This window comes from Rhinoraja longicauda, chromosome 8 (genome assembly GCF_053455715.1).
Source record: "Rhinoraja longicauda isolate Sanriku21f chromosome 8, sRhiLon1.1, whole genome shotgun sequence".
Classification (NCBI taxonomy): domain Eukaryota; kingdom Metazoa; phylum Chordata; class Chondrichthyes; order Rajiformes; family Arhynchobatidae; genus Rhinoraja; species Rhinoraja longicauda.
The window spans coordinates 61,423,834-61,439,560 of NC_135960.1; the positions used below are offsets into that span (position 1 = coordinate 61,423,834).

General features: G+C 41.7%; 1 protein-coding gene across 2 annotated transcripts in view; it reads left to right on the forward strand.

The window, feature by feature from the left end:
• Positions 1 to 13,078, forward strand: part of LOC144596037 (major facilitator superfamily domain-containing protein 6-like) — a 72,220-nt gene extending 59,142 nt beyond the window's left edge. For both annotated transcript variants that reach the window (XM_078404115.1, XM_078404116.1), the window contains exons 5-7: positions 2,136 to 2,234; positions 3,373 to 3,653; positions 10,197 to 13,078. In XM_078404115.1, coding sequence (XP_078260241.1) covers positions 2,136 to 2,234; positions 3,373 to 3,653; positions 10,197 to 10,472 — 656 coding nt within the window. In that variant the 3' untranslated portion in view covers positions 10,473 to 13,078. The remainder of the gene's footprint in view (positions 1 to 2,135; positions 2,235 to 3,372; positions 3,654 to 10,196) is intronic.
• Positions 13,079 to 15,727: the final 2,649 nt, after the last annotated feature.

Genomic DNA, 15,727 nt, shown 5'->3' on the forward strand with positions numbered 1-15,727 from the left:
TTGTTATCTACAATTCCATTCTGTGCCCCCCATTTGCATGCTTTCTCAAAGGTGCTTGCTTAGATATGGTTAATTAACGAAGTGGACATGTGGGAGCAGTATTTGACTTCCACGTCATTGGCTTTATTTGGGAAAAATCAACGAGAAAAGGGAGGATTTGTGGCATTGATGATAGCTTTCAAAACCAACTTGTCTCTTCCTGTGGTTTGCACGAAGGTTCTCAGTCCTGAAATATTATCTGTCTTTCCCCTTCCCCTTCCCCAGATGCCACTGAGTGGTTCCAGCATTTTCTGCTCTTCTTTTGGACTTACAGCATCTACAATTTTGCTTGATTTTCGTTTACTTTTGTTATTGTTTCTCTGTTTTATGTGAAGTGCCCAGTGTTTGGCTTTACCACAGGGAAGATGGCAAATAAAGTTTGGCCAATTCCTTAGTAGAATATTACAAAGCAACATTTCATGTAGCAAAGAGAGAGTGTGTGTCATTTTAATAAATAATAAAGAATAATTAAACTTGAGAGATGAACAGAAACTCAAAATGGACGGGAATGGATGGATGCTTGGTTCCAGATCAGCTGATGTAGGTACTTATTTTATAATTGATAGGCAGTATAGTGGATGGTCAGCCATGGGCTGTTTGGCCGGTTTCTTGCCTCTTATTCAGATTAAGGGGAATCGATAGGGTGTCTGTACAGAGTCTTTTACCCAGAGTAGGCAAATCAAGAACCAGAGGACAATACAGTAGGTTTAAGGTGAGAGGGGAATGATTTAATAGGAACTCGGGGGGCAACGTTTTCAACACAAAAGGTCATGGGTACATGATACAAGCTACCTGAGGAGGTAGTCGAGGGAGGTTCTATCACAATATTTAGAAGCTATTTGGACAGGTACATGGATAGGAAAGGTTTAGAGGTATACTAGACCAAGTGGACCCGTTGGGCCCAAACCTCTCCTGCATTGGTGCAGCACCCTCCCCTCCCTCCCCCCTCCCCCTCTCCCCCTCCCCTCCCCACTTCCACTTCCCCCTCTCCATCCCCTCAACCTCCCTTATCCACCCCCCTCCCTCCCTCCCTTCCCCTCCCTTCTCCCTCCTTCCTAGGAGATAGGTTTAAACTTTAAAATGTGAATAACTTTAAAAATACAACACCGATTTCAATAAAACTACTTGCTTTACCATTAAAGCGATGACGGTGAGTAAGGTGGGCCTAAAATTGTCAAGCTATCGTGTACCGTTTTGGCTGTAGTTCGGTCACAAACAAACAAATGAGTTTTAGTATATAGATATGGGAAAACTGCAGGCAGATGGGACTAGTATAGATGGGGCATCGTGGTTGGCATGGGCAAGTTGGTTCGAAGGACCGGTTCCCATGCAGCACCAGTATGACTCTGTTACCAGTTCAAGTCACTTTTTGCGACCAAGTGCAGAAATCAGGGCTGATACTCCAATTAGAAGAATGCTGCTTTTATAAAACCATAGCCCTGTCAGCTCTCTTAGACCCTTTATTGTTATTTTAACAAAGAACAGAGGAGCTATCTAATGGTAGGTAGACACAAAATGCTGGAGTAACTCAGCGGGACAGGCAGCATGTCTGGAGAGAAGGAATGGGTAACGTTTTGGGACGAGACCCTTCTTCAGGTATTTATTCACAAAATGCTGGAGTAACTCAGCAGGTCAGGCAGCATCTCAGGAGAGAAGGAATGGGTGACATTTCGGGTCAAGACCCTTCTTCAGACTGATCTTTTCTTACACAGACCGTTCTTCAGAGCTATCTCATGTTCTGATCATCATTTATCCATCATGGTTGTCATGATATTGCTGTTTGCAGAGGTATACAAAATGGTGGATTTAAATGCAGATTATTTTGTTGCATTTCTCAGTACCGACACATGAAGAGTATGTCGTTGTAAAGCAATTTTGGAAGTGCTATAAAAAGTTATATCATTTCATTCTTTCGTATTGGGGCAGCAAATAATGAACTAACCTAAAATACCAATTGAATTCAAAGGGTTTTGTGCAGTGTGATTTGGTCTGGAGGATTACCACGTTTGACTTCAAAGCACATTACTGGGTGTTTCACCTGTGTACTAGGATTGATGAGTGAAGCAGACAAGACATTGTGTGATTCTGGGTTTCAGGTGCTCAACAAACATTCCGTGGCATTGGAATGGCCTCTTTGGTGATCCTCCTGCTTTTTGCCTTGATTCAGTGGCTGGCAGTGCCTGATGAAGATGCAGGTATGTACCAATATCACACTTTTATGAGTAAGATCACAAGCAAAGTGAGTTAGAATTGCAATTCAATATTACCCATTGCTTTCCTGTGTCACTGTCCTCGGCCTGACAAGTATTTTGCTTTTGTCCTATCCATCCATCTCCCCATTCCTTGCCCCTTCTTTTTCTCTCCCCCTTTCTCTTTCTCTACCCCTCTGCACTCTCTCACTAAACGGTTATCAAGTGGCAGCAAAAGATTGATTTATTGATTGAAAGATATCGTGTTAAAACATGCCTTTCGGCCCACCGAGTCCATAGGGGTTCTATGTTATCTCACTTTCGCAGCTATTCCCTACACACTAGGAGGAAGTTACAAAGCCCATTTATCTGCAAACCTACACGCCTTTGGGATGTGTGAGGAAACCGGAGGACTCGGATGAAACCCGTGCAATCACAGGGAGAACATGCAAACTCCCCACAGACAGCACCTGAGGTCAGGATCAGATCTGGGTCTATGGTGCTGTGGGACAGTAGATCTACCAGCTGCGTCACTGTGCCATTATTAGCTCTAATTAGCTCTAAATAAAATCCCTCCTGACCTCTTTATTTGATGTGCCGGTTGCTGTCTTATGACAAAAGATAATTGTATTACATTTCATTATTTTCCTAAACCACATGTTCCTATACCATGTTGTTCACAAATAAAAACAATGTTTGCTCAGCCTGTGAATGAGAGTTCTCGGTTCTGGAGAAGGTCCCATACCCAAAAAAAACAAATGTATCTTTCCGCAGATGCTACCTGTCAGGCTGAGTTTTTTAAAAAACATTTTCTCCTTTAATCTTGCGGATTTCTAGCACCTGCAGATTCTTTGATTTTCCTTTTCTGCATCTTATTGTGCTTGATAAATTGATAAGGGGGGCAGAGGTTTGCCCTGGGATTCTTGTGCTAAACATGTAACATGGTAGAAGTTAGCTGCTTCTATGTTTTTTACATGTTTTTTGGATGGCAATAAAGGCTACTCTGATTCTGATTCTGATTCTATTGAGCCAATTTAGTTCAACGCGCCAAATTATCTTTGGCTGCATAATGGTAAACGCTGTATTTCATTAAATGGGTGGATCTGTGATGGCTTTTCATCTCGTCTCTTTTTGACTTTTGTAGAGAAGAAGATGCTGGCAGAACGGATTCCAGTTCCATCTAGCCCTGTTCCCATAATGACCATCGATCTCGTACAACAACACTCAGATAGCATGATGCCCCACCTTGAAACTAAACTCCCTCTAAAAAAGACCAAGTACCAAGAGGAGCAGGAAGATGTTACAAAACCAGCCTGGGCCATTAGTTCATCACCTTGGGTCACTGTTGTGTTCGCCCTTTATCAGGTCATGGAGATGGCAAAGATGGCAAAGTCGAATTCAACTATTCAGCATCATGTTCTACAGGTGAATTTCGCCGGGGAGGTGGGGGGCCAGGGAGATGGGGGGCCGGGGAGGTGGGGGGCCAGGGAGATGGGGGGCCGGGGAGATGGGGAGCTGGGGAGGTGGGGGGCCGGGGAGGTGGGGGGCCGGGGAGGTGGGGGACCGGGGTGGTGGGGGGCCGGGGAGGTGGGGGGGCCGGGGAGGTGGGGGGGCCGGGGAGGTGGGGGACCGGGGTGGTGGGGGGCCGGGGAGGTGGGGGACCGGGGTGGTGGGGGACCGGGGTGGTGGGGGGCCGGGGAGATGGGGGACCGGGGTGGTGGGGGGCCGGGGAGATGGGGGACCGGGGTGGTGGGGGGCCGGGGAGGTGGGGGGCCGGGGAGATGGGGGACCGGGGTGGTGGGGGGCCGGGGAGGTGGGGGGCCGGGGAGATGGGGGACCGAGGTGGTGGGGGGCCGGGGAGATGGGGGGCCGGGGAGGTGGGGGGACCGGGGTGGTGGGGGGCCGGGGAGGTGGGGGGGGGCGGGGAGGTGGGAGGCACTGTACTCCTCCCACCAGTGAAGCTTGGCTTCCACATGCTCCTGTTAAGAAAGCTCAAACTTCTCTCAGCCTAAGTTCTGTGGATGTTCCTTCACCATTTTGAGCTGTCACAGGCCAAGAATTTCTGGGTTTTGTGAGAATGTTACATTTGTGTTCAAGACTATGGGAACGTTCTTTATTTAATTTTATTTAATTTTCCTGGTCTCCTGGTGATGGATCTTGGAGTAGAGTATCTGTTTTGAGATTTAACTATGGGATATGAAAATGACACTGGCTACCCATCAGAGCCACCCCAATGCTGGGGTACAATGGCCAAAGAGATGATTCGTATCCTGCCTGTGGATTTGGTGCATTTTGCAGAGGGTTGATGATGTGTTTCCACTGACTGCTGTAGGTAGTCCATGACTCTGAATCATACAAGATGGCCGGGATTCCCATTGCCCCATTGGAAAGGGATCGAGGGGTGATCTTCAAACACTTTTCATATATATTTTTCATATTTATATGAAACATATAAAATGCTTAAGGGATTGGACAGGCTAGAAGCAGGAAAAATGTTCCCCATGTTGGGGGAGTCCAGAACCAGGGGTCACAGTTTAAGAATAAGGGGTAGGCCATTTAGGACTGAGATGAGGAAAAACTTTTTCACCCAGAGAGTCGTGAATCTGTGGAATTCTCTGCCACAGAAGGCAGTGGAGGCCAATTCACTAGATGGTTTCAAGAGAGAGTTAGATAGAGCTCTTGGGGCTATCGGAATCAAGGGATATGGGGAAAAGCAGGAACGGGGTACTGATTTTGGATGATCTGCAATGATCATATTGAATGGAAGTGCTGGCTTGAAGCGCCGGATGGCCTACTCCTGCATCTATGTTTCTATGTTTTTTCCAGACGGTCAATGGCTCTGCTGACGCACTGGAGAGCTGAAAGCAAACCTATCATCATTATGTCTTCCTCTATATGACATGACTTTTAAGATATGAAAATGGCCTTCATTTTCCAGGTTGTTTAATGGAGCTGTATTTTCAGGGGTTGTGTGCTGGTACTGGGGCATGATAACATTGCATTTAGAAAATCCATTTGATAGAATCTACACTGATTAATGATTAAGGGAAATCATTTGGCAAATTTGGTTGTAACTTAGAAGCTTGTTATGGGAGAATAGGTAGATGTGCACTTGGAGTTCTGCAAAGCCTTTGATTAGGTTTGTATTCCCCTGAATTTTAAGGAAAGCATGATGATCTAATTGAAGTATTAAACAGTTCTTAAGGAGTTTGACATGCTGAATGCTCAAATAAATTTCTCCCATGTGGTGATTCTACAATGTCACAAGCATTAAGGGATTAATTAGGCATCTCAAAATGAGACAAGAAGTTTCTTCAGTGGAAATGTGTGCGACTTTGGTATTCCCTGCCCCAGAGAGGATGCTGTAGCTGACTGTACGTAAGCGTTGGTCGATAAGTTTTTCAATGCAAGGGATCTGAGATTAGTGAGGAAAAACCGATTTGAAGTAGAAGATCATCAGAGGTTTTATTGAGGGGAGAAGATTGCAGGTCCTTCTTTGTCATTTGCTAATGTTCTTTTATGGCTGTACAGTAGTCTTGTTTTGCTTAATTTTGATTCAAAACAATTAATGAACTTAGTCATATGCAAATTTCCTTTACCAAGACTAAAATATTGTGTTTATTAATTTATTGTTGATTGAGTAAGCAGCAAGTAATGTGTCAACTGTGATTGTCTACACAAAAAATATAATGCTGGAAACTGTCAGATGTCATTAGCTGAACTCGGTGCTTGCTTTTGACTTAGTTCACCCATATCTACATGGCAAAGGCATTTGAAGGTGTACTGGATAATGATGCTCCCACAGATAGGGAAGGAAAATAAACTGCTGCCTGCTGAACTGCAACCTCGTTCCCTCGGTCTACCCAGATCCTCCCACACCTATTATGTCCAGCCTCTGTTGTTATCTCTACCCACCCCTTCCCCACCTGATTCCATCCACGAATCCACCCTTCTTCAACTGGATCCACTTCTTGTGTGCCAAATTTTGCCCCTTCATCCCTTCACCTTTTTATATTGGCTATCTCCCCCTCCACTCTTTCAGTCCACAGGAAGGGACTTGACCCAAAAAACATCGACTGTCTATTTCCCTCCACAAATGCTGCCCGAGTCCTCCAGCAGTTTGTTTTCCCTATGGACTCCAGCATTCACAGTATTTGTGTTTCCAATGGAAATAAACTGCAACCGATGTTTTAACTGAGTAAGTTGCCCTGCAGGTCACATCTTAACTTCAAAATATAATCTGTCATTTTTGTATTTATTAACAATTTCAAAATATTTTCCTGTCTTAAAATTGCAAAATATTCTGCTGGGCATCATAGAAGCATTACTCAACAATTATGAATGCAGAGTTACTGACACATATGATCAAAGGTATATTTGAGGAGGGAGGTGTTGACCAATGTGTAATAAGCTGAAAGAGAGATTTAGGAAGGGAATTGATTGACCTGATGGCACGGATTCTTAAATTTCAACGATTCTTAAATTTAACAGCAATCAAATGGGCAGGAAAGGAAGATAACCCAAGATATTATTGGTTTGGAGCAAATTACAGAACTAGAAAAGGATGAGACCATGTGGGATTGGTAATAAGGCTTAGAATTTTGAAACTAATGTGTTGTATAAATGGGAGCCTGCAGGCATGAACATTATTGGAGACCAAGTCTTGGTGTAGGTTTGGACACTGGCAACGAGAGTTTTGGATAACGTTGCGTTAAAACAGAATGAAATGGGGAGGGCTGACATGAAGCCCATTGTTCAAATCTAAACCTAACAAAGAGGTGGGTGAAGGGTTGAGTGGGAGATGAGATAAGACAAGAATGGAGTGAGGTGATGTTACTAAGAGATAAATAAGTTAACTTGTTGATGGCACAGTTATGATAATATATAATTAGTTTGAACTCTTATAATTTTGAGGAGCAGAATTAGGCCATTTGGCCTATCAAGTCTACTCCGCCATTCAATCATGGCTGATCTAACCTTTCTTCTCAACCCCATTCTCCTGTTTTCTCCCCATAACCCCTGCCACTCTTAGTTTTAGTCAGAGGTTATGAGCTTTATGTTGATGAAATTATAATGGTACACCAAGATTTTTCTTGACTCAGCATTCTTGTCCACTGGATTTTGATTAGATGTTGATGAAGTGGTCAATGGTGGGAGAAGAAAGCTGGGTAATTCTAAAGTCTGATCATCTTTCTAATATTTATTTAATGTGGAGCATGTCAGGAATGTGCATTGTACCCTGGAGACTGCAGTTGTTACTGTGGTAATGAGATGGACAATCTCCAAATTATTTTATAGATCATGAGAGGAATAGATCAGGTAAACGCACAGAGTCTCCTGCCTAGAGTAGAGGAATCGAGAACTAGAGGACATTGGTTTAAGGTGAGGGGGGGTAGATTTAATAGGAACCAGAGAGGTAAGTTTTGTTTTACACAAAGGGTGGTGAGTGTATGGAATGAGCTGCCGGAGGAAGTAGTTGAGGCACGTATTACTATCATAATGTTTAAGGAACTTTTAGCCAGGTACATGGCTAGGATAGGTTTAGAGGGATATAAACCAAACACAGGCAGGTGGGACTCGTGTAGATGGGACAGGTTGGTCAGTATGGGCAAGTTGGGCCGGAGCACTGTTTCCACACTGTATGACTCAAATACAAGTTTTAATAATGCACCCTGAAGCTGAATGGTGTAGTTCCTTTTAATTCCACACCATCTCTGAACAGCCATCCACCCTGACCACTGATAGATTTGTTTGAATGGTTGGAAAGAGACAGCATGAAAACGCCCCTAGACCCACAGAGTCAGAGTCGGCCACAATCGATCACCCGTTCACACTCGTTCCACACTATCCCACTTTCACATCCATTCCCGACACTCTCCAGGTAATTTACAGAGGCCAATTAACCTACAACTTTCACAGCTTTGATAGCTCGGAATTGCATGCTGGGGAATAACCCAGCCTGACCCTCCCTATGTACGTCTCCTTGCCCTTATTTCAGCAGTTGTTTTGGCCAGCTGAAGGTGTAGTAAGCAGCTGGTTTATAGCAACACCCTGCACCGCAAAAAGTAGAGGATTTGCCTAAGCCTGGGAGTGAACCTGAGGGCTTGGAGCAAAATATTTGAATTTCGCTGTACCTTAATTGATACATGTGAAAATAAACAAATCTTGAAAATATATGAAGTTGTTTAAAATTGGGAAGTTTAGCATTTTTGGAGATGTTGGTACCTCTGCTTCTCAATTTGGCCAGCCTGGAGTTATTGAGCTGTAAATCTGATTGAAAACTGCCAGCAATCCTATCTATGAGATGCCATTGCATCAGTAGGCATCTGGATGCTACAAATAAAGGCAACTTCCAGATCATTTTGCAACATTTTTTTTCATGTTTCTTTACAACATATTTCACACATTTGGTCTATGCCAGCTCACAGAGACAAAGCCCACTCCCGCAATTTATTTCTGTAATCTCTTCTCCCCACATTGCCATCAACTCCCCCAGGTTTCTTCCACTCATTTACCCTCCAGCAGCAATTGACATCGACCAATTAACCTGGCGAGAACTGCATGACTTTTAGACGTGGGAGGCGATCGAAACACACGCAAACCCGTGCAGCCGCAGGGAGAAAGTCCAAACCACACACTCTGGGAGTACTCCGGAGATCAGGATTGAATCCTGGTTGCCGGAGAGAAGGTAGCAACTTCACAGGCTGTGCAACTTTGCCATCTGGGGCTTCCTCAGAAGGGAAAAGGTTCCACTTACCACGCGGGCAGTCGGCTTGATGGCGCGACAGCTGCTCGACCTACGAAGCCGTCTTCGCAGGTTTCAATCCCCCGCCCTAAATAACTTGCACAAAGAACAGCACAAAACCCACCCGTGCGACTTGGCACCCCATTCCTGGATTGTGCTGTCATAATCATCTTGTCCTCTTGGTAAGCCAATCAGGCAGAGCAGCCCCTGTCACTGATTGAAGGATGCTACACAGTGGATTATGTACAATACGTTACATTGGCCTGGGGTTCATTGAAGAAGTCTGCCAACTTTCACACAACACTACGTAATGACCAGATTTGTCCAAACAATTTTTCACACCTGTAGGGATGGATGTAGCTTTAAATTTTGCTCACACCACAAATTTCTAGCAGCAAATATATTGGTCTGCAGAAAAAATGGGAAAATAACAGATAGGAGCAGAATTAGGCCACTCAGCCCATCAAGTCTACTCTACCATTCAATCATGGCTGATCCATCTTTCCCTCTCAACCCCGTTCTCCTGCCTTTTCCCCACAGTAATCAGCCATGATAATGAATGGTCATCAGGGAAAATGCATTAAATGCTCGAATATATCTACAAACCTTTTTATTGTATGTTTTGGTGATTTCAAGCAAAAATGAAAGAGGGCTCTGTCAAACCCAGTGGGGATTTTTACACTCTGGATATAATTTTGTTTTGCAGATGTAATGGGAGTGCGTTTAAGAATTCCTCTCAAATGGATTCCTTGATACAATTTTTATGAGAGCAGTCAAAACAATTCAAATTTAATGACCGAGCCAACAAGAAAAGCAATTTACTTGTGACTCCGTTGCAAAGCCTTAGCCGAGAATTAGAATGGATGTGCGCTCAGTCATTGTGACAAAATAACCACTGTAAAAGCTTCAATTGCACAGCAGAGGGCAATGCAGTGGGTGCACTGGTTTATAGCTTCTAAAATCTGCTGTTTGGTCGACAGTAGATTTAATGAGGAAGCTGGTGAAATACAATGACCGTACATTCAAATTGCATGAGGTTGTGATTGAAATTATGATTCATCTAACTACCTTAAGTACCAGTCACGTCAACAGTTCATAAACTATAATAGCTTAAACATATCAAGTCAATGGGAGAGATCCTTGGTAAATATATATCTATCCATTTATCTGCACTTTGAAATTGCCAGCTACAATTTAAATTGATGTTTATATTTTCATTGCAGGAGGCTAATGACACCCCAGTATCTCCGGACCCTTGGCCATTAGGAGTCTCAGCACAGTCTGAAACTTCACCTGCTGGCAGCAAGCAAACAAAGACAGACGTCTCTGTCGCTACCTCTAATCTGGATGAGGTGGACAGCACAAACCAAGAGAAAGGAGTCAACCAGCCAGAGTTGCCCAGGAACTTTATCTCCTTACCAGGAAATGGAAACCCAAATATTAGCCCAACTTCCCCTCACCAAACAAGTGCCCAACCAAGTCAGAAAGACGTTTCTTGATTCAGCTTAAGGATCACCAAGCACTTAATTTAAAAGCAATGTATTCGGCCTTCCTGGTGGACTTTAAAAAGAAAACAAGGCAGCAGAAAAATGTTCAAGATTGCATTGTTTTCACAGTATGCCCTCATTATCGATAAGGCACTAATGGCTAATAACGTATATTTCAAAAATGACAAGGTACTACCATGATTTATTTGTGTATTTGGAATATTAATAGCAGACGCAAGTGCCTGTTCATATACAAAGGACATACCGTAATATGAAAGTCTGACTATCCAAAATGCTCAATGTTTGCCTCAATTTTTTTTAAACCTGTATTGAGCTCTTACAATGTAGTTATATTGATTCAGGATGAAACAAGCATTGCACTTACAAACCAAGATATCATTACAATAGACACAAATATACAACCAGGAAACAAATTGTCACAGTGAAAGATTTTCTTTAAACATCTCATTCAGCTCTGAATGAAAATGTTAAAAAAAACTGAAGTCTGTATGAATTCCTTGCTATTTTGGAGCAAGGAAGCTGATTGGTGTTCAGAATATGTTTGTCAAAATGATTTTGGTTATCCCTTAAGTATGTGCCCGAGGTGCTGATTAAAGGAAGCTGACCCCTATTAACGAGCTGTGGCACGAGGTAATATCTGCATTTCAACTTGAACGATGGTAATGTGAATTAGGAAAACACCTGTGCAGTTTTCATTAGAAATTTTGAAATGATACATTAAATATTTTAAGTGTACAGTTCTGGGTGATATGAATCCAATTTGCTGTATAAATGGACTGAGGAAAGTCATCCTCAGGTTTCAGTAGCAAGCGTAGATTAGAATTTTCTCTGGTATTTAACGAAGAATCAACAATAGATGTAAGCTAGATATTTCAATTTAAAAGTTGGCCAAAACGAAAGGGGGCTATAACAGCTGCTTCTCCCACTCCAGAACACAAAATAAATCATGGCATTCTTTGCCACAGAAGGCTGTGGAGGTCAATGTAAGTGGATATTTTTAAGGCAGAGATAGATAGATTCTTGATTAGTACAGGTGTCAGAGGTTATGGGGAGAAGGCAGGGGAATGGGGTTAGGAGGGAGAGATGGATCAACCATGATTGAATGGCGTAATTCTACTCCTTATGACCTTAAATTACAAGTTAAACTTTTCAAAAGGTCCATTTATCTCTGAGGCAAAGGAAGAAAAAAACAGTGGCCTGGATTTTGCTGATCTTGAGACAATTTGTCCACAAAGACCTGCTGAACACTTTTCAGACATCAGTTGCCTTCAGAAAAGGGATCCTTGAAATCCAGATGTATTAAGGTGGCTAACTAGCACAATCACATTACAATAATTCTCAAGCACAAAAAGGAAATATTTAACATTTTATAGTACTAAATAATGAAACACCGTAAGAGGCAGAAATTAAAATGTCATAAACTTTATTGAAAAAATAAAATAAAAATTATGATATTGATGAGAGAATTACAATTACAAATAATCTACAAAATCAGATATTATATGGATAGGTTCACTAAGCAGTAACTGTGGCTTCATGTTCCCTTACTGACTTCATGAGATCTCATGCAACAACGCAGGCTACTTTTTTGACTATTTTACTGCAAGATCTCATTTAAAATTTTAAATACGTAAAACCTTCATCAATTCAGTTAGTTTCCCTGATTACACGGCATCTGGTGTGAAATATGACACGAATTTAGTGATTTTTACATTAACAATAATCAGACCCGCATATGTTTTCACTGCGAGTTTTCCAATGCAAGGCAAGTGAATACTGATGGTTTTACCATTGTAATCATCCCACAAAATTTAGGCCATCAACATTGAGTTGCAAATTATACACAGGTTACTCAATAACACAAAGATACAGAGTTAAGTTTGCACCTCTTTGTTTATATTATCTAAAAGGGAATGCAAATTTTATAGGCAAATATCTTGGAATACAATTTTATTGTAAAATCTCAGCAGTATTTTCTACATATTGCTAAGGGAAGTAGATTATAGTTTGAAAATAACTTAAAAGGAGCAATAAGTCAAAATACAAACAGGATAGTCTTGGTGGTGGGTGGGGCTGCAGGGAGATTCAATATGAAGGCAACTTGAGTGTAAGAGAGGGACTTAGATGATAAAGGAACTCAAATGTAATACTTGATAGCTGGTAGTTACGCACGTCTAGGAAATTAATGCAAGGGATATCTGAAGAATGTTTTACGCCGGAAGGTTTTTTAAAAAACAACAATTTCATGCTCATGTGGTTGGAAACCTCCTTCCTGTCAATAAATGGGCTTCGAATCATAGTCTGTAATGTTATTTGACTCAATTGCAAACTGAATATTTGAATGGGCAGTAATGAGGATTGACTCATTATTGCGCAAATATAGGTAGGGTATTGCATTTGTACAGTTTGTAAAATAGTTAGTGCCTTCTGTCTATTTAATTAACACAGTATGTAAAAAAAACGATAATTGATTTTGTAGTGGCTTTTTGCGTGTTGATATTTTGAGATTGTTTCTATAGAATTATAAACTTATTAAATTGTACAGCAATTGTGTTAGTGCTGGGAAAACAAAATTGTTAAATTGATAATTTTATTAATAAAATGGTGCATAAAACTATGAGATTGTGTTTTATTTTGAAAACTAGTTAATTTGCCATTGCTAACGAAACAGAAAAATATTGATGATGAAGAATTTTGTAAATATTGCTTTTGAGACAAATCCGAAATGAAAACCCAAATCCAATCGTGTAATCAGGATGAAACAAGCTAAAATTGCAGAGTTATATTAAGGCAAGACGTGGACATAAGGAACTGCAGATGCTGCAATCTTGCGTAGAACAGGCAATGCTGCAGCAACTCAGCGAGTCAGGCACCATCTCCAGAGGACATCATTAGGTGGCGTTTCTGTTCGGGATCCAGCCGAAGGATTCCGACCCCGAAACGTCGCCCAAACATGTTCTCCAGAGATGCCGTCTGACTCGCTGAGTTACTCCAGCACTTTGTGTTGGTATCGAGGCAAACGTTGAAATCATAGGGCATTGATCTTAACATTTATTTGATGATTACATTGGGAAGTAACTTTTTTAAATTCCCTTGAGTTGGTAAGCTCTCGGCCATTACAATCAACGAGCAATGCTGAATTGGTAACACTAATTTTTAGTCCATCCACTGGAGGGCGCTGTCATCTCAAAATTGTCACACAAATGTGTGCTCTTCCCAAAGGTAGGAAGATGATTCAGTTAATTACAACAATCCAGACAAGACAACCATGTCACCTCATTATTCTGCACAACAGCAAATAAATCTTCACAAGCTTAATGGATCATATTTTGAGTCATGAAGAATAGATTCTATCTACATGGAAACAGCTGATGTTAACAACGCCATTAAAAAAAACATAATCTTCCATTCTTCATTAGTCTCCAATAATCTTACATATTAAACTCATTAATAATCATAACTTTCCTGAAAGTCAGAATCATATGAAGAATAACATAATTAAAAATAATTTTTCAAAAATGAGAGTGTTTTTAGATTCATGAACTCCAAAGAATTCACAACTTTATTTTTGACATAAAACAAAATGTTTAAAACAAGTCATTTGGTGTTTGTATTAAATTTAGTCTGCCATTTGAGATTTTGATTTGAATTTCACTAAAGCTAATGTCAAATAATATTACATCATATGGAATGGGGGGTAATATGCTAGTTTAGATTGAGAATTGGTTTGACAATTAAAATCATGAGAGGAATAGATCGGGTAGATGCACAGAGTCCCTTGCCCAGAGTAGGGGAATCGAGGACCGGAGGACATAGGTTTAAGGTGAAGGGGAAAAGATTTAATAGGAATCTGAGGGGCACCGTTTTCACACAAAGGGTGGTGGGTGTATGGAACAAGCTGCCAGAGGAGGTAGTTGAGGCTGGGACTATCCCATCATTTAGGAAACAGTTAAATGGATAGGACAGGTTTGGAGGGATATGGACCAAATGCAAGCAGGTGAGACCAGTGTAGCTGGGACATGTTGGCCGATGTGGGCAAGTTGGGCCAAAGGGCATGTTTCAAAACTGTGTCACTTAAAGACAAAAAGCACAATGTGAACATGTCTTTTTCAGACTGGTACCTGGGCCCCAGCTGTTCATAATTTATAGCAACAACTTGACTGAGGGTATCAATAGTAATATTTCCAAAATTCCTGACATTGCAAAACTAATTGTAATTGTGAGTTTGGAGAAGGATAGAAAGGATATATGGACAAACTAAATGAGTTGGCAAGATCTTGGCTAATGGAATACAGTGTGGAAAACAGGGCATCAACATTGGTGCACAAAAGAACAGAATATATTCCGAAAAGATAATATTGAGAAACGTACAAGGGGATATGGGTACACAGGTTATTGAGAGCACACGTGCAGATACAGCAAGGGGATATGGGTACACAGGTTATTGAGAGCACACGTGCAGATACAGCAAGGGGATATGGGTACACAGGTTATTGAGAGCACACGTGCAGATACAGCAAGGGGATGAGTACACAGGTTATTGAGAGCACACGTGCAGATACAGCAAGGGGATATGGGTACACAGGTTATTAAGAGCACACGTGCAGATACAGCAAGGGGATATGGGTACACAGGTTATTGAGAGCACACGTGCAGATACAGCAAGGGGATGAGTACACAGGTTATTGAGAGCACACGTGCAGATACAGCAAGGGGATATGGGTACACAGGTTATTAAGAGCACACGTGCAGATACAGCAAGGGGATACGAGTACACAGGTTATTGAGAGCACACGTGCAGACACAGCAAGCAATTGGAAAAGCAAATAGTTTGTTGGCCTTCATTACCGAGAGGATTTGAGTATTTAAGTAAAGATGTCTTACTGAAATTAAACTGTTTCAAATTCTATAGTGTTGGTCTCTTACCTTAAAATGTACATGAACGGCACAGAGGGAATACAAGGAAGATTCGCCAGACTAGTTCCTGGGCTGGCAGATTTGCCATATGAGGAGATAGGAACCTGTATTCTATACTGCCGAAAATATGAGAGATAATAATCTCACTAAAACTTAAGTGAGAGTTCTTGCATTGTTCAACAGGTTGGATACAGGGAGAAAGACTCCCCCTCCATTTGAAGATTCTGGAATCAGGGATTAGGACAGGGATGAGGAATTACTTCACAGGGAGGGTGGCAAATCGTTGGACGTCAATCCGAGAAGCCTGTAGAGTATCAGTTATTGAATTA